This window comes from Pantherophis guttatus, chromosome 17 (genome assembly GCF_059756535.1).
Source record: "Pantherophis guttatus breed Tessera chromosome 17, ASM5975653v1, whole genome shotgun sequence".
Lineage (NCBI taxonomy): Eukaryota > Metazoa > Chordata > Lepidosauria > Squamata > Colubridae > Pantherophis > Pantherophis guttatus.
The window spans coordinates 2,683,777-2,711,222 of NC_142079.1; the positions used below are offsets into that span (position 1 = coordinate 2,683,777).

The 27,446-nt window shown below is 46.3% G+C and overlaps 2 protein-coding genes across 3 annotated transcripts in view; one reads left to right on the forward strand and one right to left on the reverse strand.

Moving 5' to 3' along the window:
* The window catches only part of MORC2 (MORC family CW-type zinc finger 2), a 34,912-nt gene extending 29,383 nt beyond the window's left edge, over nucleotides 1-5,529 (forward strand). For both annotated transcript variants that reach the window (XM_034428687.3, XM_087880411.1), the window contains exons 22-26: nucleotides 636-777; nucleotides 1,748-1,957; nucleotides 3,438-3,531; nucleotides 4,375-4,563; nucleotides 5,179-5,529. In XM_034428687.3, coding sequence (XP_034284578.2) covers nucleotides 636-777; nucleotides 1,748-1,957; nucleotides 3,438-3,531; nucleotides 4,375-4,563; nucleotides 5,179-5,247 — 704 coding nt within the window. In that variant the 3' untranslated portion in view covers nucleotides 5,248-5,529. The remainder of the gene's footprint in view (nucleotides 1-635; nucleotides 778-1,747; nucleotides 1,958-3,437; nucleotides 3,532-4,374; nucleotides 4,564-5,178) is intronic.
* Nucleotides 5,530-11,845: 6,316 nt separating this feature from the next.
* LOC117672153 (apelin receptor-like) lies at nucleotides 11,846-14,264 on the reverse strand. Its single transcript, XM_034428629.3, has one exon. It carries the CDS (start codon nucleotides 14,189-14,191, stop codon nucleotides 13,007-13,009), a length of 1,185 nt encoding a protein of 394 aa, XP_034284520.1. The 5' UTR covers nucleotides 14,192-14,264; the 3' UTR covers nucleotides 11,846-13,006.
* Between the last annotated feature and the right edge of the window lie 13,182 nt (nucleotides 14,265-27,446).

Here is a 27,446-nt window from a genome sequence, read left to right on the forward strand (position 1 = left end):
TTGAAAGCAGGTAAAAAATGCCAGTAGAAAACTAGGGACCACCTTTGGTGGGAAGGGAACAGCGTTCCGTGCGCCTTTGGCGTTGAGTCATGCCGGCCACAGGACCACGGAGATGTCTTCGGACAGCGCTGGCTCTTCGGCTTTGAAACGGAGATGAGCACTGCCCCCTAGAGTCGGGAACAACTAGCACAGATGTGCGAGGGGAACCTTTACCTTTACCTTAAATCATGCATAGATTATACCCACCACAGGAAAACTCTTCTCCACTTCTTTCTGTTAACAGGATGACTTAAGTGAGGAGCCTGTGGTTTTTCAGATGCTGCGGAATTTTAGTTCCTTGTAGGCCCAGCCAGCTTTCCCCTTGAATCTCAGTCTCATAAATAGCACATTAAAGCAGTGTTTCTCAACCTTGGAAGCTTGAAGATGGGTGGACCAAGGTTAAGAAACACTGCATTAAAGGAAGTGCCCTGACACTGATAGCAGTTCTATCCCATTAAAAAAAAAAAAGATTGTGTAATTTGAACTTCTATTTGCTATTTCATGCAAGAGCATAGAGAGTGCCAGAGTCCCGCCAGTTTGTCAGCCAGGGCTGTTTGTTGGTCTCTGAGCCGCCTCTCCCTTTCTGCCCCTCTCAGACAAAGGGCAGCACGTGGAGGTACGAGTGAACAAGGAGTGGTACACGGGCCGAATTACAGCAGTCGAGGTGGGCAAACAGATGGTCCGTTGGAAAGTGAAATTTGATTACGTCCCAACCGATGTTACCCCGAGAGATCGATGGTAATTTTTAATCTACAGATTCTGGAGCAATGGAGGGGAGGGGCTTTGGGAGGCTGGGGCACTTAAAAGTTTTGCACGATGAAGCAGCTTGTTGGAAGCATGTCAGATGGCCCTGGGTGAGCTAACTCTTGCTAACTAGAATGAGGGAGCTCTGCTCTGTAAATGGTGAGAATTATCCACCTTTTCATTTTGACCCAAGAATAATGTCCAAGACAGAGAATTTTTGAATTTAAGATAACTCATTCTGGATCAGATCAAAGACTTCCCCCCCCCTCCTTTTTGCATCACATCATTACTAAATTATTTCCCAGGAAGCTAATACAGAAAAATAAACTCTCCTTGCGTGTTCTGCATTTCATGATGATCAATTGACATAATATTGACATTTAAAAAGTTGTGTTACGCCTTTTAATAATTTTAGCTCTTTTGTCAAGGAAAAAAAAAAGGCGAGGCAGTTATTGTATTTTTCGGAGTGTTAAGATGCTCCAGAGTATAAGACGCACCTTACTTTTTGGGGAGGAAAATAACGAAGAAAAAATTCTGCCTCTGCCTACCAGCATCCATCAGTATTCATTTGGCTAGCATCCTGTCAGGATGTGAGAGTTGAGGGCTGTTTGGAAACTGAAACAGTATTTGGTGTGTGAGCAACAAGGAAGGAGACAGCAAGGAGCCTGGGCATGGCTTAGGTCTTCAGCACATTATTGCAGCCTGATTCAGCACCAGCAGCTGATTGGCAGGTGGATCAGCCTCCCGGAATACCCCCAATCAGCTGTTCCAGGCTGCAGGGATTGCCACAGACCATCGCCGCCTCCGTGCCTCGTGTTTTTGGCTACATTCGGTGTATAAGACGCACCCAAATTTTCACCCTCTTTTAGGAGGGGAAAAAGTGTGTCTTATACTCCGAAAAATACGGTAACTGGGGAGACTTGAAAATGGCAGAGACTTGTGATGTGCCTGTTGCTCCATTCAGGGTGGAGAGAGGCAGTGAGGATGTGAGGCTGATGAGGCCCCCGTCTCCAGAACACCAAAGCCCAGATACGCAGCAGCAGGAGGGGCAGCAGCATCAGCAGACAAATGGTCCTTCCGAACCTTCTACCTCCGAGTATAGCCGAATAGAGCCAGATACTACTGGGCCCGGCAGCAGCCAAGAGAACGCGGACTTCTTAGCACAATCCCTACGGTGAGTGTTCGGTGCAGTGTTGCAAAACCATTCGCCACAGTAGTTATAATTTGGTCTTCCGCCATCTACGTTATCCTCTATCTCTAAGCCAACATAGTTCTAGGCTGCATAAACAGAGGGATAGAATCAAGATCACATGAAGTGTTAATACCACTTCATAATGCCTTGGTAATAAGGCCACACTTGGAATACGGCATCCAGTTTTGGTCGCCACGATGTAAAAAAGATGTGGAGACTCTAGAAAGAGTGCAGAGAAGAGCCACAAAGAGGATTAGGGGAGGATTGGATGCTAAAACATATGAAGAACGGTTGCAGGAACTGGGTATGTCTAGTTTGATGAAGAGAAGGACCAGGGGAGACATGATAGCAGTCTTCCAGTATCTCAGGGGCTGCCACAAAGAAGAGGGAGTCAAGCTATTCTCCAAAGCCCCTGAGGGCAGGACAAGAAGCAACGGGTGGAAACTAATCAAGGAGAGAAGCAACCTAGAACTAAAGAGAAATTTCCTGACAATTAGAACAATTAATCAGTTTAACAACTTGCCTCCAGAAATTGTGAATGCTCCAACACTGGAAGTTTTAAAGAAGATTTTGGATAAACCATTTGTCTGAAGTGGTGTGGGGTTTCCTGCCTAAGCAGGGGGTTGGACTAGAAGACCTCCAAGGTCCCTTCCAAACTCTGTTATTCTATTCTATTCTCATTTTGCGTTTTCTGAATAAACTAAGCAGCCTTTACGATTTCATTTTGGGAACAGAGGTTGGCGGGGGTGTATTACCATTTAATGTTGCGGTCATTTCGATCGGCCAATTCCTTCAACTTTTGCAATTTATTCTGCTCACGGAAAAGAGCAAGTCACATTAATAAAGGAGAATATTTGTAGCTCAGGGTTGACGCCCCCATCAAGAAACTGCCAAAGAAGCCAACAGCAAACAGGCCAACCAAAGAATCTCTTAAGATCACTCCTGCCAACGCTGACAGGCAAGACACCAGAATATATAAACAGCAAACAGCACTCCTTACTGATGATTTTACCTAGTTGGGTTATGAAATGGCCAAGTTCAGAGAACATCAAGGACCCCTCACTAAACACACTGAATGCATATTTGGATTGATTGACTGATTAGGTGCCATCAAGTTGATGTCAACTCGGCAATCGCATAAATGGACCCTCTCAAAAGATACCTAGCCTTTCCCCAACTTGGCCTTCCAACGGCACATCCTTCGCCACTGAATGCTAATTAATAGAATCTATCTACCTTGCTGGATTGTCCCCTTCTCGTTCCGTCTTTTCCCAGCATGAAAGGCTTGTCAATAAAGCTGGGCTTTTGCACAATATGTCTAAAAACATGAAAAGGAAGAAGAGCTAAATGTCCATCTTTGAATTCTATACCCAGTATCATTTTCTATGCTTTTTTTCGTGTGTTGTTAACTGCAAATGATGTTCTGCTATGTAATTTGCCTGTCTTCTCTTTGCTTCCGTAGGAATTGCTTGCGTTATTTCTTGCCCCCCAATTTCCCCATCTCCAAGAAGGATTTGACTTCCATGAGCTCACAAGAGTTAGTGGCATTCCCTTTGGTGAGTCCTCTGTCCAGCTGATAAAATTCTCACTTACTTCCCCAGATATATTCTTAAGGGTGTTTTTTTAATGAGATGTAGTTTTTTGGAATCAGAAGTTTGGTATTGCATCCATTGCCATCTCCTTTAATATTTGTGAAATGTGTTCCTAAAATAGGAGCAAAATAGCAAAAAGAAGTTAGAATTTGAGTCCCTGCATTACAATTCATTGGTTATTTAGAGAAGGTACCGTATTTTTCAGAGTATAAGACGCACCGGAGTATAAGACACAGCTTAGTTTTTGGGGAGGAAAATAGGGGGGGGAAAAATCTGCCTACCAGATTTTACCTGGTACCTACCAGGTATTGGATGCTAGCCAGACCAGGTATCTGACTAGCATCCTTAGTCTGGTCAGCTTCAGCACATTAGTTTGCTGTTTTTTATCTCCTGCTTGGGGATAAAAAACAGCTTCTAAAGCACAACTGATCTTTGGAGAGAGAAGCAATGAGAAAAGCAGGCAAACCATGGAGATCACTTCACTCGCTAGCGCCTCATTAGATCTGAAAAAAAGCTTCGAAAAAGCTACATTCGGAGTATAAGACGCACCCACATTTTCAGCCTCTTTTAGGAGGGAAAAAAGTGCATCTTACACTCCGAAAAATACGGCAATTAAATTATAAACATCCCTCCTCTACCCAAAACACGACATAATCTTAACCTGTTGCTCAGTATTATGTGATAATAATCAGGGCGACTTTGACTGGAAGTGCAGTAATGAGTGTCTTTCTCTTCTTGCTTGGAGCAAATGGAAGTCCTTTCCTTGTAACCCGTGGGATGTTCTCCTCCATGCCTCCCTTTCCACAGAAAGAGTATTTTAAGCAGTACGAGGTGGGCCTGCAGAACTTGTGCAACTCCTATCAGACCCGTGCAAATGGTCAGATCCAAGCCTGCGAGGAGAAAGTTCACATCCTGGAGCAGAAGGTCAGAGAGACAAACGACAAGCTTCAGAAACTGAGGACGAACATCGTTGCTCTACTGAAGAAAGTACAAGAAGTAAGTTAGAACTTGGATTATCTCTGGTTTTGAGCTCTTTCTCAAGAGGTGCAAAACTGACCCTTCCCTGAACTCTCAAATCAAATCTTTATTATGGTCAAAGACCAGCAAAAGGTTTTGCACGTGGATCACAGCCAATAAGCTGCTTTGAATCGCCTTTTCTTTGAGACGATTCTAGTAATCAGGAGTGACGAGAATTACAGCCTTAAACATCGGAAATGAGCAACTGTTGAACTCCTGTTAACAAATCTCAGCTTAGATTCTCAGGGCGTTGTTGTCTGCCAAATTCTCTACTGAAATTACTAAGGGTCACTGCTTGAGTGGTGCGGTGGCCTAGAGATGGAGCTCTTCCCCCAGCATCAGGAGGCTGTGAGTTCGATCCTAGGTAGAGGCAGATATTTCTCTCTCTGGGCACAATGAGAATATATCTGCTGAACAAAACTCCGCACTGGCAACAGGAAGGGCATCCGGCCAGTAAGCACTCAGCTCCATTCAGCTGCCCAGTCCCCATCCCGCAAGGGATTATGGGGTTGTTAAATGAAGATGATGACTGCTTGAGTGTTTTGCTCATAAGAGGGACGTTATATGAAGTAACGTTTTTTCCTGCTGTTTTAGGATATTGATTTCAATTCAGATGATGAACTGGATGCTTACATCGAGGATCTCATTACCAGAGGAGATTGACGAGCCCAGCTCCAGCATCTGGGTGAAATCAGAAAGGAACATGGTTACTGTGTCCTCTGGGTCTCCGGTAGGTGTAGAGCAAGCAGCACAGACGGATGGGCCAGAGCTGAAGCCGGAGTTTTAGAGACATGTGTCCCTTGTAGAGTATGTCAGTGTAGAACATATTCGTATTTTTCTCTTTTATATAATGAAAATAGCCACTGTACTGTTAAGGTTTCTAACCTTGTTGTTTATAAATATTTTATAAATATAAAAAAAAAAAAACCTTAAAAACCCCAAAAATATAATGGTTCATGGAACAAGTTTTATTTGTAGTATGGATGGGTTCATTTTGATATAACCACTGTTCCTCTTGGAGGAATGTGCTGGAGCTGGTAAGAGAATCACATTAGAGCAATTTGGCTGGTGCCTCTCTTGGAAGGAGGAGAAAATTTAGCTCCAAAAATATAACAGGAATTGTTTGTCTAATTGGAGAAATGCATTTTTCTGACAGCAGGAGGGGGTATTGCCGACCAGGACACCAGTTTGTGGCTCGCCTCCTACTTTGCATTTATGCTATTTGGAAGTCTTCCTAAATTTGGCCGCTGACACATGACCACAATTTGCACGCTTCATCTGGAGCTGACCGTGTTCTTCATCTTAAGCTGTGGGAAGGGAGGTATTTTATCTTGCTGGTTTTTGATCCATGCCCTGGTATATAAAAAGCTGGAAGCTAAAATTGTACGTTACGCTTCTTTAGTCTCTGGACTGAAGGGAAACCACGCAATCAGCCCCTGAACCTAACAGAAATAGGGAAGGAAAATAATCTCAAAAGCCTGAAAAGCTACCTTTGCTTCAATAATAGCCATCAGAAAAGAGAATTTTGGAAAGAGATAGGGGCAAAAATACATTCTTGGTTTGGTAAGCTGTATCTGGTGTTAATTTTTTTACAAAAAAAAATAATAGTGTATTCCATATTAATATCAGTGAATTTAGGACTGTCACTGGAAGGTTTTTAAGAAGAGGTTGGACAGCCGTTTTGTCTGAAACGCTATAGGGTTTCCTGCCTAAGCAGGGGGTTGGACTAGAAGACCTCCAAGGTCCCTTCCAACTCTGTTATTCTATTCTGTGTTCACCCATGGTTGAGCTAACCATGTTTTATTTGATTAACTGAGTTTTCTGGTTTGGCACAATGCATCGAACCGTTCACTTACACAGTCCAGATTTGCTGAAATGCAGGTGGTAAATTCTGCCTGTCATGCAAACCAAAGTTTTCTTTTGAAAGTTCCTCCCACCCCAGAGTTCAGGCAGCCCCGTTCTCAGCTGACAGGTGGTTGGATGTATTCGAAGCAAACTTGGGGTCCTGCCTTGGGTGGTGTCACTTCAGGCCAAATGCAGTGGGTTGTTGAATTGTTGCATAGATCATTGTGTTAGACCTAAAGAACTTTTAATAAGGAATGGTGGGCAGTCTTCCAGTACACAATGAATTCCATAAACACACACACACACTCCTTTCATCTTCAAGCTATTTCCCAACAAAATCCCTTTGACAAGGAGGCTTTCTGCAGGCAAGCACAGCTGACCGAAACTCACTATAACACCCAAGCTGAATAAAATGCAGGGGAATTTTTGAATTCAGTCTTGACTTGGGCTGCTGCCTTTAAAAAGAGAGATCAGCCACAAAACAGGAAGAGAGGCTCTGTCTCAGAGGAGTATCCAGCGAAGGTTCAAGGACTGCAAAGACAACACCGAGCCTGCAGCTGCTAGAAGCATCTAAGAGACCTAGAAAAATAATCTGTTCCGATTAAGATGGCAACAACATACAGTAGCTCCCAGCGGGCTCCTCCAAAACATGGGAAATGGCTCTTTTTATATAGAATTGTGCAGAAACTTAATTTTTAGGCAGCCGTCTCCTTCAGAGCCATGTAGTCACGCTCATAGATGAAACAGGGTTTTTTCTGACCTGGGCTTTATGCAAACTTTTGGGAGAACAGGGATTTGGAGTGGCTGAAGGTCGATTCCCATTCTGCTTCCGTGATAAGTGAAAACCACAAGCAATCCTTCATAGGAGCGGAAACAATAGGAACAAGATGGCACCTCACATCAGACTGAGGGTGTGCATTATGGGGAATGGATGCACAGTTTAATGGGCTAGCTAGCCGAACACATCAGAGACCAGTTAACAAGCAGATTTTTAGCACAAGATGGTCGTGTCTGGCAAAAGAAATGTAACGGTGCCTTTTCTGAAGTGGCCACAATCAATGTGTTAATTTATCAAATTTATATGCACCTGATTCTGACCTAGACTTCCACAGCAGTACAAAGCCGAGTCCTCGTCTCGATAAACCCCTTTAATTTACAATGAATTCCTCCTCAGGAAAGTCTTTCCTCTCCCACAGTCTTTTAAGATAGTTCACAATTACCGAGTGGCCAGGCCGATATCTTTCAGACGCCACAATACTTGTCAAGAACGTAGGAACAGATCTTCACCCAAATGAACTGATTGTCTCCTGCAAACTCCCCTCCCCTTCGCTCCTCTTTATTCCCTATGGGAGGGGCCATTCACCGTCCACCTGTGGCTTTACTCCTGAGTCGACCCTTGTTCCTTAGCTGTTCCCTTCTCCTGGCAGCTCTGCATGCGCACGCTGGGAACAGGATGTAGCTGTTCTTCTGCCCCACTGATGTCCGACTCCGAAGGCAGCTGATAAGTGGCATCCGGCCCTGGCCCCCTCTCTGCCTCCGATGCAGAGCACTCGTCAGAGCCTTCCCCAGACTCCAGGACTGGCCCATGTTCCTCCCCAACCTCCTCACTGTCCGAATGCTGCCAGATCTGCTGGTGGGCAACAACATTGGTATGAAGAATTCTGATTAAGCTCTGCAGTTCTAGAGAAGGTTACGAACGAAAATGGGCAACCTTCATTCTGGATTTACACACAGTTGATTCCCGAAATTCCTTCAGGAGATGCCGAATGAAGAAAATACCATCGTCCTGTCTCTATGTTGCAAGTTACAGTGGTCTAATATTCTCCAGCCTACCTTAAGAGTGATGACAAACAGCCACTGCTAGATTTCATCTTGGTTTACACCCCACTCCGTCCTCATAATATTCCCTTTTGGCCATCAATCTCAATCAATCCATCAATTAGAAAATACTCCGTAGCTCTTTCGATAACCTGCCCTAATGTTGCACCTTTCCCCTTCTGGCTAACCCACCTCCACTGCAAAGTTCGAATGCAGCTCTTGCCAAAACGAGAACCTCCGGGATATATGGAAAAACAACTCCATCCATATTCCAGCTACGATATGACCCAGCTTGTTTGGTGTTCTGGGAGCCGGTCCATCTCTTTTGTCTCTGGAAAGCTGATCTAGAACCCGGTGCTTCCCATCAAGGAGGCTGACTGATGGCAAGAAATCGGGAGCTGTATAATCCCAAGCATCAACAGCGGGGGTGTCAAACTCAAGGCCCGTGGGCCAAATCAGGCTCACAGGGTGCTTAGATCTGTCCCGTGGGCCCTTCCTGGAAGCCGCAAAGGACTGGCCCGAAGTGCCTCTGCCAGTGAAAATGGAGCTCGGGAGGACCACACACATGCCTCCAGGGCTCCGTTTCCAGCCATGACGACCTCCTGCAGCCCTCTGCCGGTGAAAACAGAGGGTTGCAGGAGGCCGTCATGCCCGGAAACGGAGCCTAGATGAGTGATGTTGAGCCGACCACGCCTTCGCGGGGTCAAACAACCCTGATGTGGCCCTCAAAGAAATCAAGCTTGACACCCCTGATCTAGAGAGCTTGTCATTTTGTAAATCTCCCGTAGGCCTTCCTATCAGCAGTCCGATGCAATCTCTTCGTTTCCGTAGGTGGACCCAGGAGAGAACTTCTCCAACCCGAAGTATTTGTCCGTCCCTCAATGGCTGAACCTCTCCTCAAGTCTCCCTTCCAGCTGCTGAGACGTTCCTTCCCCCCCACACACACACACATACACACACTCCCTTCCCACCACCCTTATCACTGTGCTCCTTTTGTGACGGTGGGGGTGGGGCCTCTTGCCAAGGCGGTGCAGCTGCTTAGATCGGCGCCTGGCTTGATGAAAGGACCTTCATGAAAAGCCCGGCAGCTGAGATGGTACATTGTCCAAACTGCCAGCTTCCCCAAAACCTGAGCTCAGCTGTGGGTGCCTTTTGGAGATACCCCCTCCCCCCTCCTTTATCCACATGGCACCCCACATTCCCCGGACAATCTCCGTTGCAAGTTGAAGGGCGGCCTACCCTGCACAGGTGTGTCATGTAGGCCGCCTGGAGAGACAACTGCCTTCCTAGTTCTCTCTGCTGTCTAGAAGCCCCCTATCCCTTTCATGAGATAAGAAAACCACAGCTGTTGCTCCTCTTCCTCTTGCCAGCGGTGGGGCCGTGGGGGGGAGAGGAACTGGGGACACACAGTTCGCGTCTGGGGCCGAACCCAAAAGATCGCCAAGTTCTCTCGTTGCCTCGTGACACAACTGAAGCCTTGTCATCTTCCTCTCCGTCCTGGCAATTCTACCTTGGCTCCCTTGGGCAGATGTCCTGCAGATGTGGGACAGGGCAGCTTCCCAGGAGAGGGCGCAGAATAGCATGGCTTTGTGCTGTCTTTTCCGTGGGTTCTCCCAGCCTCCCCGTTTCCCTGGCTCCGGTCAGCCGTGCTGTGTCTCTTTTTCCAAAATGGCTGCTTAGGAGTTCAGTTCGAACCTGGTCGGCGTGAAGCTGAACGACAGCAGCAGAAGTCGTCGTCTTCAATCATTCAAAACCATCATCAAGCCTACTTGTACCGTAGTCATATTTTCTTAGCCAGACTGGGACAAATGAGAATTTGGTTCCAGCAGATCTAGCATCAGTAGGATGGAGGTTCTGTCATACAAGGGCCTTTCCTAACCATACCATCTCTTAGGTAAAGGTAAAGGTTCCCCTTGCACATATGTGCTAGTCGTTCCCGACTCTAGGGGGCGCTGCTCATCCCCGTTTCAAAGCCGAAGAGCCAGCGCTGTCCGAAGACGTTTCCGTGGTCGTGTGGCCGGCATGACTCAACGCCAAAGGCGCACGGAACGCTGTTCCCTTCCCACCAAAGGTGGTCCCTATTTCTCTACTTGCATTTTTTTTTACCTGCTTTCGAACTGCTAGGTTGGCGGAAGCTGGGACAAGGAACGGGAGCTCATCCCATCCCCACCAGGGATTCGAACCACTGAACTGTCAACCTTTCGATCGACAAGCTCAGCGTCTTAGCCACTCAGCCACCGCGTCCCTTGCTAATTTTATCATGGGGGGTTCACAAACCCCAATCACTGACCAATCCTAGCTGCCGGGGTGAAGGTGGACAGGTGACAAAGAGGCTGTCATGAAAGGGAGGGGCGTCTGCGTGGGGCGAGAAGAGCTCTGGGGCTCTGGTCCCAGGTAGTAAAGGTACTAATAGGAGCTGTGTGGGCAGAGAACCGGGATGAAGGGATCAAATCCCGAGAATTTTCTGACTCTTGAACCAAGAAGGAGGAGTTTGCTTCCCCTGCCCCAAGTGAAGAGGGGGGGAGAGAACAAGGGGAGGGGAGGTAGAAATAAGCAGAAGCAGCAGACAAGGAAATCTGATATAGATTTATAGACTCTCGGAGAGAAAGTAGGAATTGTTTGGCTCATAATGAGAGCATTCAAGGATCACAGAAGCAAATTGTGCAAGTGATCAAACTCCCATCCGTGACCACGGGTGCATGGTTGGCTTACGGAATTTAAAATTAGCATGGGAAGAGCAACGGTGATGGGCTTCCATGAGTTTTTTTTGTTTTGTAAAGAATGGGGCCAATTCACCAGGACATCCAAAATTACCCCCAAATAGTTTTAATACATTGGCACACATTCAAGATTTACAAAGAGGGAGGACATAAATTAGTCTAGACTTTACAACAGTGTTTCTCAACCTTGGAAGCTTGAAGTTGGGTGGACTTCAACTCCCAGAATCCCCCAGCCATCGGCAAAGTTAAGTTGTAGAAAACCTGCCTTTGCAGACATAACACCCCCCCCCCAAAAAAAATGCTGGGATAATCTGTGGTTTATTCTGTTGTCAAAATCCAGCTGTTTTTGGCACGTCGTGCAACGATTTATCACTTAATCCAAATATTACGACTTGGTTTCAAACATCTCATCAAGCTCAAGTTTAGCAGAAATCTTAAGCACGGATCTGATTTTAAAACCCTTGGTAGTTGTGAACAGAGGCATAGAATCAAAATCGTGTCAACTATTAGTACCGCTTTGTAAAACTTTTAGTAAGACCACATCTGGAATAACTTGGTTTTTTTTTTAAAAAAAAACATTTAAAAAAAAGAGGTTGAGACTGGAAAAGTGCAGAGGGGAGCAAAAACATGAACGGATACAGGAATTGGGTTTTTTTTTAGTGAAAAGAAGGACTAGGGGTGACACGACAGCAGTGTTCCAATATTTGAGGGGCTGCCCCAAAAGAGGAGGGGCTCAACCTATTTTCCAAAGCCCCTGCAGGCAGGACAAGAAACAACAGATGGAAACTAATCGAGGAGAGAAGCAATTCTGGAATTATTTCCTAACAGCGAGGACAATTAATCCTTGGAACTACTTGCCACCAGAAATTGTGGAAGGTTTTTTTTTTTTTTAAAGAAGAGACTGGACGGCCATTTGCCTGAAGTGGTACAGCGGTCCCTTGCTTGAGTAGGAGGCTGGACTAGAAGACCTCTAAGGTCCCTTCCAATTATTCTGCATTCTGAACCCAGCTTGGCGTCGCCTCCCCACAACCCCTGCAAGGGGAAAAAAATCCCTTGGCTTCAGGCATCGGCCGCTCCTCCCCACCTGGACGAACTTGGTAGTACAGGGGTTTAAGGCACCCTGTTATTAAGCTGGTTATTAAGACCAACTGCCTGCAATTACTGCAGGGTTCAAATCTTACCAGGCTCAAGGTTGACTCAGCCTTCCATCCTTTCTAAGGTAGGTGAAATGAGGACCCAGTTTGTGGGGGCAATAAGCTGACTTTGTATAAATATACAAAAAGGATGAAGGCTATTGCTGAGCACATTGTAAGCCGCCCTGAGTCTCCGGAGAAGGGCGGCATATAAATCAAATTAAAAAAAAAAAAAGAAAGAGAAAGAAGGAAGGAAGGAAAGAAAGAAAAAAAAAGAAAAAAGAAAAAAAGAGAAGCTGACTTTGTATAAATATACAAAAGGATGAAGGCTATTGCTTAACGCATTGTAAGCCGCCCTGAGTCTCCGGAGAAGGGCGGCATATAAATCAAATTAAAAAAAAAAAAAGAAAGAGAAAGAAGGAAGGAAGGAAAGAAAGAAAAAAAAAGAAAAAAAGAGAAGCTGACTTTGTATAAATATACAAAAGGATGAAGGCTATTGCTTAACGCATTGTAAGCCGCCCTGAGTCTCCGGAGAAGGGCGGCATATAAATCAAATTAAAAAAAAAACAAAATTCCCCTCCTCTCCCCCTTTTTTCCAAAACTCCGCGCCAGAGCAAAACAGCTAAGACAAGAACCGACTCTCCTTTAATATTTTTTTTTTAGACTTTATTGGGTACAAAAAGGGAATTGCCCACCGCAAGGACCTGCCCCAAAACGGTGGGTTCCCGGGTCGCGAGAGAAGAACCAGTCCGTAGCCAGGGAAGAAGGGAAAGTTCTCAAGGACGGGGACGGTCCAGGCGGGGGGCGCCAGCTTGGCGATCCCGGCCAACAAAAAAACCAACCCCACTCCTGTCTCCAAAGGCCGTTTTGGCGATCCCCGAAGCCGGGAGGCGCGCTAAGCCTCCTTTACACCTTGGTGCCCGAGGAAGGCAGCTCCGACTTCTGCGTCTGGCCGCTGAGCGTGGACGAGACGGAGCCGGCGGGTCCCCTGCGTGGAGAGCGCAGCCCGAGCAGCAACAAGCACTGTGCGCGGAAGCGGCCGTCGAAGAAGGCGTAGAGGAAGGGGTTGAGGCAGCTGTTGATGTAAGCCAGGCAGGTGGCGTAAGGGTGCAGGCGCAGGATCAGGTCCAGCCAGGCGCAGGGCAAACTCAGCAACCCCACCCAAGCCAGCACGTAGAGGCTCTTCAGCAGGTGGAAAGGCAGCCAACACAAAGCGAAGACGGCAACCAGAGTCACGATGATGCGTAAAAGCCGCCGGCGCTGCCGGCTTTCCTCTTTGCGGGCTCGCCGTCGGAAGTGGCGGCTTACAGCGGCTCCGATGCAGCAGTAGCAAAGCGTCAGCAGCAGCAGAGGCACCACGAAACCCAGCGCCGTCGTGGCTAAACTCAGCGCCGCCAGCCAACGGGCTGCCTCTTCGGGACTGCCGGCCAAGCCGCTGAAATCCATGTCGCATTCCACCGCCGAGGTGTTGCCCGCGCGAGGGCTCAGCCGAGTCTGCCGCAGCAGCAGCGCCGGCAGCGCCAGCAAGCCGGCTAACAACCACACGGCAGCCAGCGAGAGCAGCGTCCAGGTGCGCGGCCGCGGGGACGCGCAAGAGGAGGAGGAGGAGGAAGAAGAGGAGGAGGAGGACGGAAGCCGGCCGGCCGAGCGAGGCAGCGCGTGCACGATGGCCAGGTACCTCTCGAAGCCCAGGCAGCCCAGGCAAAAAGCCGAAGCGAACATGTTGAGGAGCACCAGGTAACTGCTGAGCTTGCACAGCGCCGAGCCGAAGGGCCAGTGGAAGCGCAGCGCGGTGTAAGCCGCCCAAAGCGGCAAGGTCACCACGAAAGCCAGGTCGGCGAGCGCCAGGTTGCCAATATAAGCGTCAGCCGAGCGGCGTTTGCCAGGCGGGCCCCGCCAGACGGTGAAAATCACCAGCCCGTTGCCCGACAGCCCCAGCACGAAGACCAGCATGTAGAGGACGGGCAGCAGCGAGAATGAGAGCTCCCAGTCCGTCTCGGCTTCCTCCCACGGGCAGCCCCCGGGACCCCAAGCCGCCTCGCTCCAGTTGCCCGGAGGCTCCTCGTCGTAGTCGTAAAAGGAGCTCTCCATCGCTGCAGCTGCCCTTTGCCTGCCTCTGCGCCTCCGCCTCTGCCCACTTTCGACGGCCGCCGCTCAGCCAGGCTGGGCTGCGGGGTGGGAGTGCCAGGGGCGCTTAAGGAGGGCTGCGAGCCTGACCCCGCCCTTCGCTGAAAGAGAGGGGGAGGGGGGATGAAAGCCCTTGGCGGGGAAGAGGTGATGTGGGGGGGGAAACCCCACAGAGACAATACCTCCATTAGCCTTCCCTCCTTTCGAGGTCGGTGAAATGAGGACCCGGATTGTTGGGGGCAAGAGGCTGATTCTGTAAACCGCTTAGGTCTAAGTGCAATTGTATCTATCTATGTCTCATCTCTCTCTCTCCCCTCCCCTTTCATCTATCTTTCTATCTATCCATCCGTCCATCCATCCATCCATCCATCCATCTTCTATCTATCTATCTATCTATCTATCTATCTATCTATCTATCTATCCTATCTATCCTATCATCTACCTACCTACCTACCTACCTACCTACCTACCTATCTATCCTATCTATCTATCTATCTATCTATCTATCTATCTATCTATCTATCTATCTATCTATCCTATCTACCTATCATCCATCCATCTATCCATCCATCCATCCATCCATCCATCCATCCATCCATCCATCCATCCATCCACCCACCCACCATCCTATCCTATCCTATCCTATCCTATCCTATCCTATCCTATCCTATCCTATCCTATCCTATCCTATCCTATCCTAGGTTCCTTTCGGAACCCCCAAAATAGAGCCCTTCTCTGTGCCGGGGTCTTTGGGCATGCAAACGAGCAGCGCAGGTTGCCAGAGAAGGGTCCCTGCTGAAAGAAGGACTGTGTGGAAAGAGGAGCCAGGAAGTCCTGCTCAAATCTTCAATTCAAGTTATTGGCTTGTGAAACTACTGTAGGGTTGTTGTTGTTTTGTTGTTGTTGTTGTTATTTTGGTGGTGGGTATTCATTGGATGTTCTGGCTGGAGACACACACCAAAAAGATTTTTGGCTGCCTGCTCCAGCTGCGAAAACCCAGATGGCCGGACTAATGGCTGAATGGAGCTCTTTGATGCCTTCAGGTGGCCGTTCAGATCTTTGCAGCCCACTCTAGTCTCCCATCTGGGCCTTGGGCTGCCCGGTTGGTTGTCGCTGCGCGCACCCCTTCCCCGCCCCCTTCACACCTCCCGAGACACAAAAGAGGATTCAGAACCCCAAGAAGGCACAAGGGAGTCTCCTGTGGCTTCCTGCTAGCCTCTGTGTGGGAATTTTCCAAACCGGATGCCCCATTCATTCATCGGGACACAAGCGCTTAGGGTTGGCACCCCCTCCTCTCTCTGTGAGAACCCCTCAACAAGAGGCTGTAAATCTTCGCCCCCCCTCTCCCGTTCACATGGCAGCAGAAATGGAACGATGCCATGGACCCTCTCTCTCTCTCTCTCTCTCTGGCAGAGCTGCACACCGAAGCGCACCGCCTGACGTTCCTCTAATTACGTCCCACTCTGCAAATGAGGGAGTGGAGGGGGGGGGAGGAAAGAAGAAGGACTTTTCATCGGGATGCTTAGCGTGTCCTCCAGATGGGTGAGGAAGAGGAAGGAGGAGGGTGGAGGAGACCACCTGCTCGATGACGCCTGCAAAGATGTTGAGCCCTCCCAGCCGTTTTTTCCTTAAAGCGGTGTTTTTCTCAACTTTGGCAAGCTTGAAAGAAGTGTGGACTTCAACTCCCAGAATTCCTAGCTCGGGGAATTCTGGGAGTTGAAATCCAGATACCTTCAAGCTGCCAAGGGTGAGGAGGTACACTGCCCTAAAGGTTAAAAAATCACCAGACACCTTAAGGGATTGTTCTGCCCCAGCCACGGATCCCAGAGAACACAGCACACACAAATTCTGAACAAAACTTAAGTTTGCTCAAATAATGTAGTTTTAGCAAATGCTGGCTGTTAATAAGCGTTCTTAACAGCCTGCCAGAATTCCACAGATAAGATAGTCAGAGTCTTACTGGAGTTGACAGAAAGCCCAGAAACCAGGTTGCAGAGAAATCCCAACGCGATGATTAGCGAACTAAAGTTGTTTCCTGCAGCTTGCTGCAAGTGACATTCCTCCTTAAATAGGCTAAGGGAGTGGCCAATTAGCCCCAAGCCTTACTCTCGAGGAGACCTTCTCCTGAGGAACCACTCCTGCCTTTTGGCAGGCCCGTGCATTGAGAAGAGGCTCCTCCTCTTCTTCCTCTTCACTTATGGGAGCTTCTGGAGGTTCTGAAGGCCCTGGCTGAATCCCTGCCTCTGGCATCACATCTTCTTCAGCCTCCTCGCTGTCCGACTCGAGCACCAGCTGCACAGGCTGTTGGCGTGGCACCACACCAGCCTCCTCGTTGTCGGGATCAGCATCAATCCGTGCAGGCCGCTGGCGGCCCACAACAGGGATGCTGTTTTGACCCCAACTTCTCTGTGGTTCAAGAAAGAGGATTTAGAGCAGGGGTGTCAAACTCGATTTCATTGAGGGCCGCATCAGGGTTGCGTTTGACCTTGGGAGGGGTGGGGGGGGCGTGGCCAGGGGGCTGGACTAGAAGACCTCCAAGGTCCCTTCCAGATTCTATTCTAGTCTAGTCTAGTCTAGTCTAGTCTAGTCTACTCTACTCTACTCTACTCTACTCTACTCTACTCTACTCTACTCTACTCTACTCTATTCTTTTCTTCTACTCTTCTCTACTCTACTCTACTCTACTCTATTCTTTTCTTCTACTCTACTCTTCTCTACTCTACTCTACTCTACTCTACTCTACTCTACTCTATTCTTTTCTTCTACTCTACTCTACTCTACTCTACTCTACTCTACTCTACTCTACTCTACTCCTATTCTATTCTAGTCTAGTCTAGTCTAGTCTAGTCTACTCTAGTCTACTCTAGTCTATCCTATTTTTTAATACTCTACTCTACTCTACTCTACTCTACTCTACTCTACTCTACTCTACTCTATTGTAATTTTTTTGCACTGTGCTGAAATGAAACCCACATAAAAACACATTAGGGCTTTGAACAAGAGCAACACACCGAAACTGCTTCTCCCCTGTGCACAACAGTGCCTCCATTTCCGACACCTTCCGTATCTTGCAGAGCTTCAACTTTGCAGTTGGTCTCTCCTGTTCGTTGGCTGAAGGCAAGGAGGGTCCTTGCTGCCCTTGGACAGCCAGCCTCCCGAGTTGTTTTCCTTTCCCTTCCCCGGTGTTTTTCCAAGGCCTGCCAAATTGCATTCCCCGAAGGCGATAAGGGGCTGATGACTGAAATGGCAGCAGAGACATCTTGGCTCTGGGATCCATCGCCGGGATTGAGGGGGGTGGGGGGTTGGGAGTGTGTGAGAAAGGTCCCTCCCAGCTCCTATTCTATTCTATTCTATTCTATCCTATCCTACTCTCTCCTCCTCCTCCTCCTCTCCTCCTTCTCTTTCTTCTCCTCCTATCCTCTCCTCTCTCCTCCTCCTTTCCTCTCCTCCTCCTCCGTTCCTTTCATCTCCTCCTCCCTTCCTTTTTTTTTTTTTTAATTTGATTTATATGCCGCCCTTCTCCGGAGACTCAGGGCGGCTTACAATGCGCTAAGCAATAGCCTTCATCCTTTTGTATGTTTATACAAAGTCATCTTATTGCCCCCACAAACTGGTCCTCTTCCCCTCCTTCTCCTTCTTTTCCTCCTCCTTCTCCTTTCTCCTTTCTCCTTCTCCTTCTCCTCCTCTCCTCCTTCTCCTTCTCCTTCTCCTTCTCCTTCTCCTATCCTATCCTACTCTCTCCTCCTCCTCCGCCTCTCCTCATTCTCTTTCTTCTCTTCCTATCCTATCCTATCCTACTCTCTCCTCCTCCTTCTCTTCTCCTCCTATCCTCTCCTCTCTCTCCTTCTCCTCCTTTCCTCTTCTCCTCCTCCTCCTCTCCTTTCATCTCCTCTTCCCCTCCTCTCCCCCTCCTCCTCCTCCTCCTCCTCCTCTTTCTCCTTCTTCTCCTTCTCCTTATCCTCCTCTCCTTCTCCTTCTCCTATCCTATCCTACTCTCTCCTCCTCCTCTCCTCTCCTTCTCCTTCTCCTTCTCCTTCTCCTTCTCCTTCTCCTTCTCCCTATCCTATCCTATCCTATCCTATCCTATCCTATCCTATCCTATCCTATCCTATCCTATCCTATCCGATCCTATCCACAGAAGATAAATGAGCGCTTTAAATTACTGTGGCCAGCCAGGCCATTCGGGCATTGCGATTCTCAAAGGTTGAGGGACAGGGGAGACTTGCGAGGCGATAAGAGGGGTGTCACTCCTGGCCTGAAAAAACAGTTGCACATCCCTGTTGTGAGAAAAAAAAAGGAAAAAACGGACCCTCCCCCCTCCCCTCTCCCCCTCCCTTCAGACACTTCAGGATGCAAGGCCCATTTCTAGGGATTCCCACGGGATGTCGAGGCTCCTGGGCTGGAGCGTGTGAACCTCTGCGAGAAGGAAGGATTCCTATTTCTTTTTGCCAAGTGGGAGACCCAAGGGGGGAACCAGGTTTCGCCGGGGCTCTTGAATTGCCCTGAGATATAAACACAGAGTCCACATTTTGTGGCGGTTAGAGACGAGAGGTAGAAATTAGAGTCAGAAAGACGATGAGTGTTTCTATTAAAAATAGAGAAGGTTTAGAACTACAACTGTTATAATTAACCAAAAAAAAAAAAAAAAAAAAACGTAAATAAGCCAATATAAAAAGAAACTTAGTTAAAATTATTTGGTGGGTATGGGTATACTGTGTATACACGTACAATGACAATAAAGTTATTATAAATTATTATTATTACTGTCCCCCCCCTTTTATTCGTATTCATTTCATGTATTCATAATCATGTTTATACTTATATTTATTTATTTGTTTGTTTGTTTTAATTTGTATACCGCCCTTCTCCAGCAGGACTCAGAGCGGTGAACAGCCAGAATAAAACAGAACACACAAAATTTAAAAACAGTTTAAAAATAATTAAATATTTTTGGCCGCAATTTAAAACACCCAATTAAAATCAATTAAAATTAACCAAAGCTGTGGGATCAAGCCAGCCCTGTTATCTGTTATCTTATACATGCTTGACAAAATGAATGAATGAATGAATGAAAATGAATGAATGAATGAATGAATGAATAAATAAATAAATAAATTTAATTCTACCTAACTTAAATTTACGGAGGCTGAGAAAGGTCACTCTAGGGCAACAGAGGACACAATTTCAAATCATTTCCATGCCCCTGCCCCACCCCACAAATCACTAGTGCAAGCAAGCTCGGATTTGCCTTTCCAAGCCCCCCCCCGCCCCCGCCGACCTCCCTGTGCTGCCAAATATGAGTCCTTCTTCCCTCCAGGGATGAAACCATTCTTATACCTGCCACAGGTAACAATGAGAACACCTGATAGCAATCTCCCTCTGTAAACCAGGTGTGACCATTTTACTGCGGGGGGGGGGTTTCCCCAGTGGGCATTAAAGCAAAACACCCCAACACCAACAATCCCACAACCTTCTAATTTCTACAAACACCCCCAGGGTAGGCAGGTTCCTGCCCCTATTCAGGAAGGTGATGGGGTTTTAATTAACACTTAATCCAGGTGGAAACTGCCCTTCTGCCCATTCCTGGCCCTTCATTTCCTCTCCCCCGAAGGAAAGAGAGATAACCCTTCCAACCCAAAAAGGAGGAGTCCTGCAGAAGATGGGGGAAAATTGCTTTTGGCCAGAATGGGTGGTTTATTACAGGACGGTCACTGGAAGTTTTTTAAGAAGAGATTGGACAACCATTTGTCTGAAACGCTATCGGGTTTCCTGCCTAAGCAGGGGGTTGGACTAGAAGACCTCCAAGGTCCCTTCCAACTCTGTTTATTCTATTCTATTCTATTCTATTCTATTCTATTCTATTCTATTCTATTCTATTCTATTCCATTCTACTCTACTCTACTCTACTCTATTCTTACTCTTCTCTTCTCTTCTCTTCTCTTCTCTTCTCTTCTCTTCTCTTCTCTTCTCTTCTCTTCTTTATTCTATTCTATTCTATTCCATATTTCTATTCTATTCTACTCCATATTTCTATTCTATTCTATTCCATTCCATTCCATATTTCTATTCTATTCCATATTTCTATTCTGTTCTATTCTATTCTATTCCATTCCATTCCATTCCATTCTATTCTACACTACTCTATTCTATTCTTACTCTTCTCTTCTCTTTATTCTATTATATTCTACTCCATATTTCCATTCCATTCCATTCCATTCCATATTTCTATTCTATTCCATATTTCTATTCTATTCAAGCAAATTTGCCCCACCCCCACCTCCGGGAGAAAGATCTCGGAGGCCCACAGGGGTGAAGAGTTCTGCTAACCATCATCCCCGTTTGTGTATTCAGAAGCAGCAGTCTCCCCCCGTCCGAGACCTTACTGGAAGTTGGAAACCAATTTGGGAACGTGGCCTGTTCCATCTCACCCTTGTCAGTTTTATACCTTGCCGTTCTCGGGGGCGGGGGGGGGCTTGCAAATTTATCTGGCAGGATCTTTTAATGAGCGGTTGGCTTGTTTCAGGAACTCTCCTGCAAAACAAACACACTCGGGAAGGGGGTTGGGGGGTGGGATGCATTTTTGATCGATCGGATTTCTCTATTCACAGGACATGCTAGTTTTTCCCAAAATTAACCTCATGATGGCTGACCCCCCAATCCCCATTTCATAGAAAGAATAAAATAGAATAGAATAGAATAGAATAGAATAGAATAGAATAGAATAGAATAGAATAGAATAGAATAGAATAGAATAGAATAGAATAGAGAAAGAAGGAACGAGAGAAGAGAAGAGAAAAAAGAGAAGAGGAGAAGAGAAGAGAAAAAGCAGAATAGACTAGACTAGACTAGACTAGACTAGAATAACAGAGTTGGAAGGGACCTTGGAGGTCTTCTAGTCCAACCCCCTGCCCAGGCAGGAAACGCTCCACCACTTCAGACAAATGGTTGTCCAACATCTTCTTAAAAACTTCCAGTGTTGGAGCATCCACAACTTCTTGAGGCAAGGAGTTCCACTGATTAATTGTTCTCACTGTCAGGAAATTTCTCCTTAGTTCTAAGTTGCTTCTCTCCTTGATTAGTTTCCACCCGTTGCTTCTTGTCCTGCCTTCAGGTGCTTTGGAGAATAGCTTGACTCCCTCTTCTTTGGGGCAGCCCCTGAGATATTGGAACACTGCTAGAGAATGGTTGCATTGGACCCCAAGGGTCCATCTCTCTCCATCTTAATCTGGGAATTGTGTGAATCCGATCTGAGGACGGTTCGAGTGGAAAGAAGTGGTTTTGAGAGCTTTTTAAACACAAGCGCAAATGTGGGTGCGATGTGTCTCTGTTGTTGTTGTTTTGTTTTGTTTTTAGTGTTTCTTGAGAAATGCATTTGAAAAAAGGATCTTAGCTGCTGCAGATGGGTAAATCTGAAGTCCTCGGAGAAGAAGTAGGTTAAATTATCCCTTGTCCTTTCTCCCATGTCCTATTCAATATCTCAGGGGCTGCCCCGAAGAAGAGGGAGTCAAGCTATTCTCCAAAGCACCTGAAGGCAGGACAAGAAGCAATGGATGGAAATTAATCCAGGAGAGAAGCAACTTAGAACTAAGGAGAAACTTCCTGACAGTGAGAAGGATTAATCAGTGGAACTCCTTGCCTCCAGAAGTTGCGAATGCTCCAACACTGGAAGTTTTTAAGAAGATATTGGATAACCATTTGCCTGAAGTGGTGTAGGGTTTCCTGCCTAAGCAGGGGGTTGGACTAGAAGACCTCCAAGGTCCCTTCCAACTCTGTCATTCTATTCTATTCTATTCTATTCTATTCTATTCTATTCTATTCTATTCTATTCTATTCTATTCTATTCTATTCTATTCTATTCTTCTACCAGTGGTCCTTGGGCAAGACGAAAACCTGATTTCTCAACCCCTTTACCAGGAAGAAGTGACCCAAAATCTCAGGCCCGTTGACTAAATTTATCTCTCTGCAGCTGGCTGATATGTGTTTGTGTGTCTCTCTCTCTGTGTCTCTTTCTGGGTGTGTACTATATATCTATATATATGCTTGTTTTTATCCCAGCAAATGCTGCTTGAGGCTGGTTTATATTCTCCGCTTCCTCCTTCGCTTTCCACAGAGAGTTGACTAATTGTAATGCCTTCCTCCCCGTGCCTCATCTTGCTTTCTTCTCCAAAAGAGCTTTCGTCTTCTGGAAGACAGTCAGCGGAAAGGCAGGTTCCTGTTTATGCCTGCCTGCTGGCCCAGGGAATGGTGACCTCCTTGCTCTCGGCTCCTCGGTGACCCCGGCTAGGCTGCACCAGAGCAGCCTCTTCACTTTGCAAAACATCCCCTCCCGAGGAACAATAGCCTACCCAGCCCTGACCCACCGAGGCCTTCAAGATCGGGAGATGGAGAAGACGAAAGGGCTGGTCCGCAGGGGTGAAATCCAGCAGGTTCTGACAGGTTCTGGAGAACCGGTAGCGGAAATTTTGAGTAGTTCGGAGAACCGGCAAATTCCACCTTTGGCTGGTCCCAGAGTGGGGAGGGAATGGGGATTTTGCAATATCCTTCCCCTGGAGTGGCATGGGAATGGAGATGTTGCAATATCCTTCCGCCAGAAGTGGAGTGGGAATGGAGATTTTGCAGTACCCTTCCCCTGCCACGCCCGCCAAGCCACACGACGCCCACCAAGCCACGCCCACAGAACTAGTCGTAAAAAAAATTGAGTTCCACCACTGGCTGGTTGGTCCATGAAGAGTGCAGAGCTCTCGTTCTCAACTTTGGCAACCGAGTAGCCTTCCCCTCCCAGAATTCCCCAGTCAGTTGTTAAGTGAAGCCAGGTTCATTTAACACACCAGGTTCCTAACTTATGAACGGGGCAGTGATTCCCTTAACCAGGGTGGGCCAGAAAAACGGGGCAAAACTCCCTGAACAAATGTCTCACTTCACGAGAGGAACTGTGGGTGTTCTATGCTCAATTGCTCAATAGAAATAGAACAACAGAGTTGGAAGGGGCCTTGGAGGTCTTCTAGTCCAACCCCTTGCTTAGGGAGGAAACCCTACACCACTTCAGACAAATGTTTATCCAACCTCTTCTTAAAAACTTCCAGTGTTGGAGCATTCACAACTTCTGGAGGCAAGGAGTTCCCCTGGTTAATTGTTCTCACTGTCAGGAAATTTCTCCTTAGTTCTAGGCTGCTTTTCTCCTTGATTATTTATTTATTTATTTATTTATTTATTTATTTATTTATTTATTTATTTATTTATTTATTTAAATTCAATTTGTATACCGCCCTTCTCCTAGTGGACTCAGGGCGGTGCACAGCCAGAACTAAAACACATACCAATACAAAATTTAAAATTATTAAAAGAATTACATACTTTGGCCCAAATTTAAAACAATTCAAATTAAAACCCATTGACAGATTAAAAGCTAAAAAGCTAAAAAAAATAAATAAAATAAAAATAAACAGTTTAGTTTCCACCCATTTAAAAGATTAGTTTCCACCCGTTGCTTCTTGTCCTGCCTTCAGGTGGTTTGGAGAATAGCTTGACTCCCTCTTCTTTGGGGCAGCCCCTGAGATGTTGGAAAACTGCTATCCCTGCTACCAATTTCGGTCATAAGTTGAGGACTACCTGTACAGCCTTCCCTCCTCCCCCACCCCCTCCCAAAAACAACTTTCAAATTTGGGTTGGGAATGGTATTCCAGGAGCTTCCCAGCAGGCGGTTTTTCCATTTCTGAATTTGGCCTGGGAGAAAGGGAGCTTCCTTTTTTTAGCAGCATCTTGGCAGATGTGACGACCTCTGCCAGACATCAAAAAAAAAAAAAAAAGGACTGATCCCTGGGAATGTAGGAAATCCCTCCAATAATCACGTCTGCAGGAAAATGTTGATTTATCGGGCCGCTGATTGCCTTTCCCAGCCTGTTGGTGCAATTAAAAGGAGATTGGAAAATGTCATGCCCAGGCAAACCACGCAGTGGTGAAATGCCAATTTTTTTACTACCGGTTCTATGGGCGTGGCTTGGTGGGCGTGGTGTGGCTTGGTGGGCATGGCAGGGGAAGGATACTGCAAAATCCCCATTCCCTCCCCACTCCAGGGCAAGGATACTGCAGAGTCTCCATTCCCTCCCCACTCCTGGGGGAAGGATACTGCAAAATCCCCATTCCCACCCCACTCTGGGGCCAGCCAGAGGTGGTATTTGCTGGTTCTCTGAACTACTCAAAATTTCCGCTATCGGTTCTCCAGAACCTGTCAGAACCTGCTGGATTTCACCCCCGTTTCAGGTGCTGGGGAACCGGCTCACATATGAAGAGTTAATATCACTTAATAATGCTTTGGTAAGGCCACGCCTGGAATACGGCATCCAGTTTTGGTCGCCACGATGTAAAAAAGATGTGGAGACTCTGGAAAAAGTGCAGAGAAGAGCAACAAAAATGATTAGGGAACTGGAGGTTAAAACATATGAAGAACGGTTGCTGGAACGGAATAGAATAGAATAGAATAGAATTAGAAAAAATAGAATAGAATAGAATAGAATAGAATAGAATAGAATAGAATAGAATAGAATAGAATAGAATTAGAAAAAATAGATTAGAATAGAATTAGAAATAATAGGAATAGAATTCTTTATCGGCCAAGTCTGATGGGACACACAAGGAACTAAGAGCTGATATCTGATCGATGGCACAAATCAATCAATCGGTTTCATGCATTAAGTTGTTTTTTTTCCCCTCCGTATTCTGACCGCAGGAAGGACAGGCAGCCATTCCACAGGTGTCGGAGAGGGGTATGTTTCCCCTCCTTGCTCCCCTCTCCTACAGGAGAGAATGGCTGGCTAACTTCTATTTACTAAAGCGCCTTACAAACCCTTCATCCATTCCCCCCCCCACCTTCCTGCTTTGTTCGCCTGTGGATCACAACTAGATCTTCATGATGACTAGCACCTTAAAGGCTCTCTTAATTGCGCCAGGGAGTTTGGGGTAAGTCCAACGAGGAAGGAAACTTGAATTACTGTTTATTTATTTATTTTTCAACTTCTTTTTCTTGCATTCTTTGCATTTTTTCCTAGCAAAAGTTAACCTCAAAATAAAAAAGAAAACTAGCAATTAAAAGCTTCTACATTCAATCCCCAGAACAGAAAACAACACAGCTTAATTAAGGAAATCGATGAAGGGGCCCAGAAGGAAGGGATCCACTAACGACTAACCCCTCCAGTCAGGATCAATTGGGAGCAATTAACCCAAGTGATGCAGAGAAGAAACCTTTAATTAAAGGAACAAGAGGAGCCCAGCATTTTATCTTCCTTACCATCACTGCAATAACACATACTAAAGAATAGAATAGCATAGCACAGCACAGAACAGAAGAAAATAAGACCCTGTCTTATATTTTTTTTAACCCTGAAATAAGCGCTTGGACTTATTGCCATGCGCTCAAAAGCCCGATTGGGCTTATTATCAGGGGATGTCTTATTTTGGGAAAAACAGGGTATCTATCTATCTATCTATCTATCTATCTATCTATCTATCTATCTATCATCTATCTATCTATCTATCATATATGCGATATTTATCTATCTATCTATCTATCTATCTATCTATCTATCATATATGCGATATTTATTTCTATATCTATCTGTCTATCTATCTATCTATTTATCTATATCGATCGATCATATATGCGATATTTATTTCTATATCTATCTATCTGTCTGTCTATCTATCTATCTATCTATCTATCTATCTATCTATATCTATCTATCTATCTATCATATATGCGATATTTATTTCTATATCTATGTATCTATCCATCCATCTATCTATCTATCATATATGCGATATTTATTTCTATATCTATCTATCGATCGATCATATATGCGATATTTATTTCTATATCTATCTGTCTATCTGTCTATCTATCCATCTATCTATCATATATGCGATATTTATTTCTATATCTATCTATCTATCTATCTATCTATCTATCTATCAATCATATATGCGATATTTATTTCTATATCTATCTATCTATCTATCTATCTATCTATCTATCTATCTACTGTGTTTCTCCAAAAATAAGACCCTGTCTTATACTTTTTTGAACCCTGAAATAAGCGCTTGGCCTTATTGCCATGCACTCAAAAGCCCAACTGGGCTTATTATCAGGGGATGTCTTATTTTGGGGGGGGAAACAGGGTATATCTATCATCTATCTATCATCAGAAGGCGGCATTGTCGGGATCGAACTCCTGCAAACTGGGGGCAATATGCTGACTCTGTAAACCACTTAGAGACGGCTGTAAATACCCTATGAAGCGATCTATACGTCTTAAGTGCTATTGCTGTAAAAGGCCATAGGTTGCACGTATGGATTTCGAAACCCTTCTGGGACCAGAGTTCAGTGATGCAACCTAAAATTGCATTGAGGGTGGAGATGGGGGTCTTTTGCACTCAGGCCACCTCCCCCACCTTCTATTCGACACCTGCGATTCCTGCCTATCAACCACATCTCTCAAGCAGACCCCCCGGTTTCCTCTCGAACCCATCCCTTAAACCAGGGGGTCTCCAACCTTGGCAACTTTACGACTTGTCGACTTCAACTCCCAGAATTCCTCGGCCAGCAAAGCTGAATTCTGGGAGTTGAAGTCCACAGGTCTTAAAGTTGCCAAGGTTGGAGACCCCTGCCTTAAACCCTAGATATCCCAGAGTTGGAACTTGAGGTTGAATGCATGCCGGTTGGAACTTCTGGAATCAAATCGCGGGCCTTTTTTTTGGAGGGGTCGGTGGGACGATGGCGGGAATGGAAGAGAAACAACCAGCCCTTTTAAGTTGTTAATTCTGCTTGGAAAAGTGTGAAAGGTGGCAGTGGGTGGGGTTGGAGAGAAAATGGGACAGCACAACAAATGATTGCACAAACTTTTTTGGGGTGGGGGGAATGGACCCAACTGAGGAAGGCGGGGGTGGGTGGGAGAGAGAGAGATTAGATACTTGGAGCAAACATCCATCCCTGAGCTTCCTGCCATTGTGTAGCCCGGGGCAGGGCGGGGCGGGGGAGCTGTGGGGGGGGGGGTTCATGAAGAAAGGATAGGCCTGCATAAACACTTAAGCCAGGTTTCCTTTGGATCCTTCTTGCCCAGTTAACGCCCAGGTCCTACTGTAAAAATAAGTGGGAAGGCTGGAGCAGCCAACCGTTTGCACGATAACCTTTAATCTCCAGAGCCAGATGGTAACTTTGGCCCAGGAA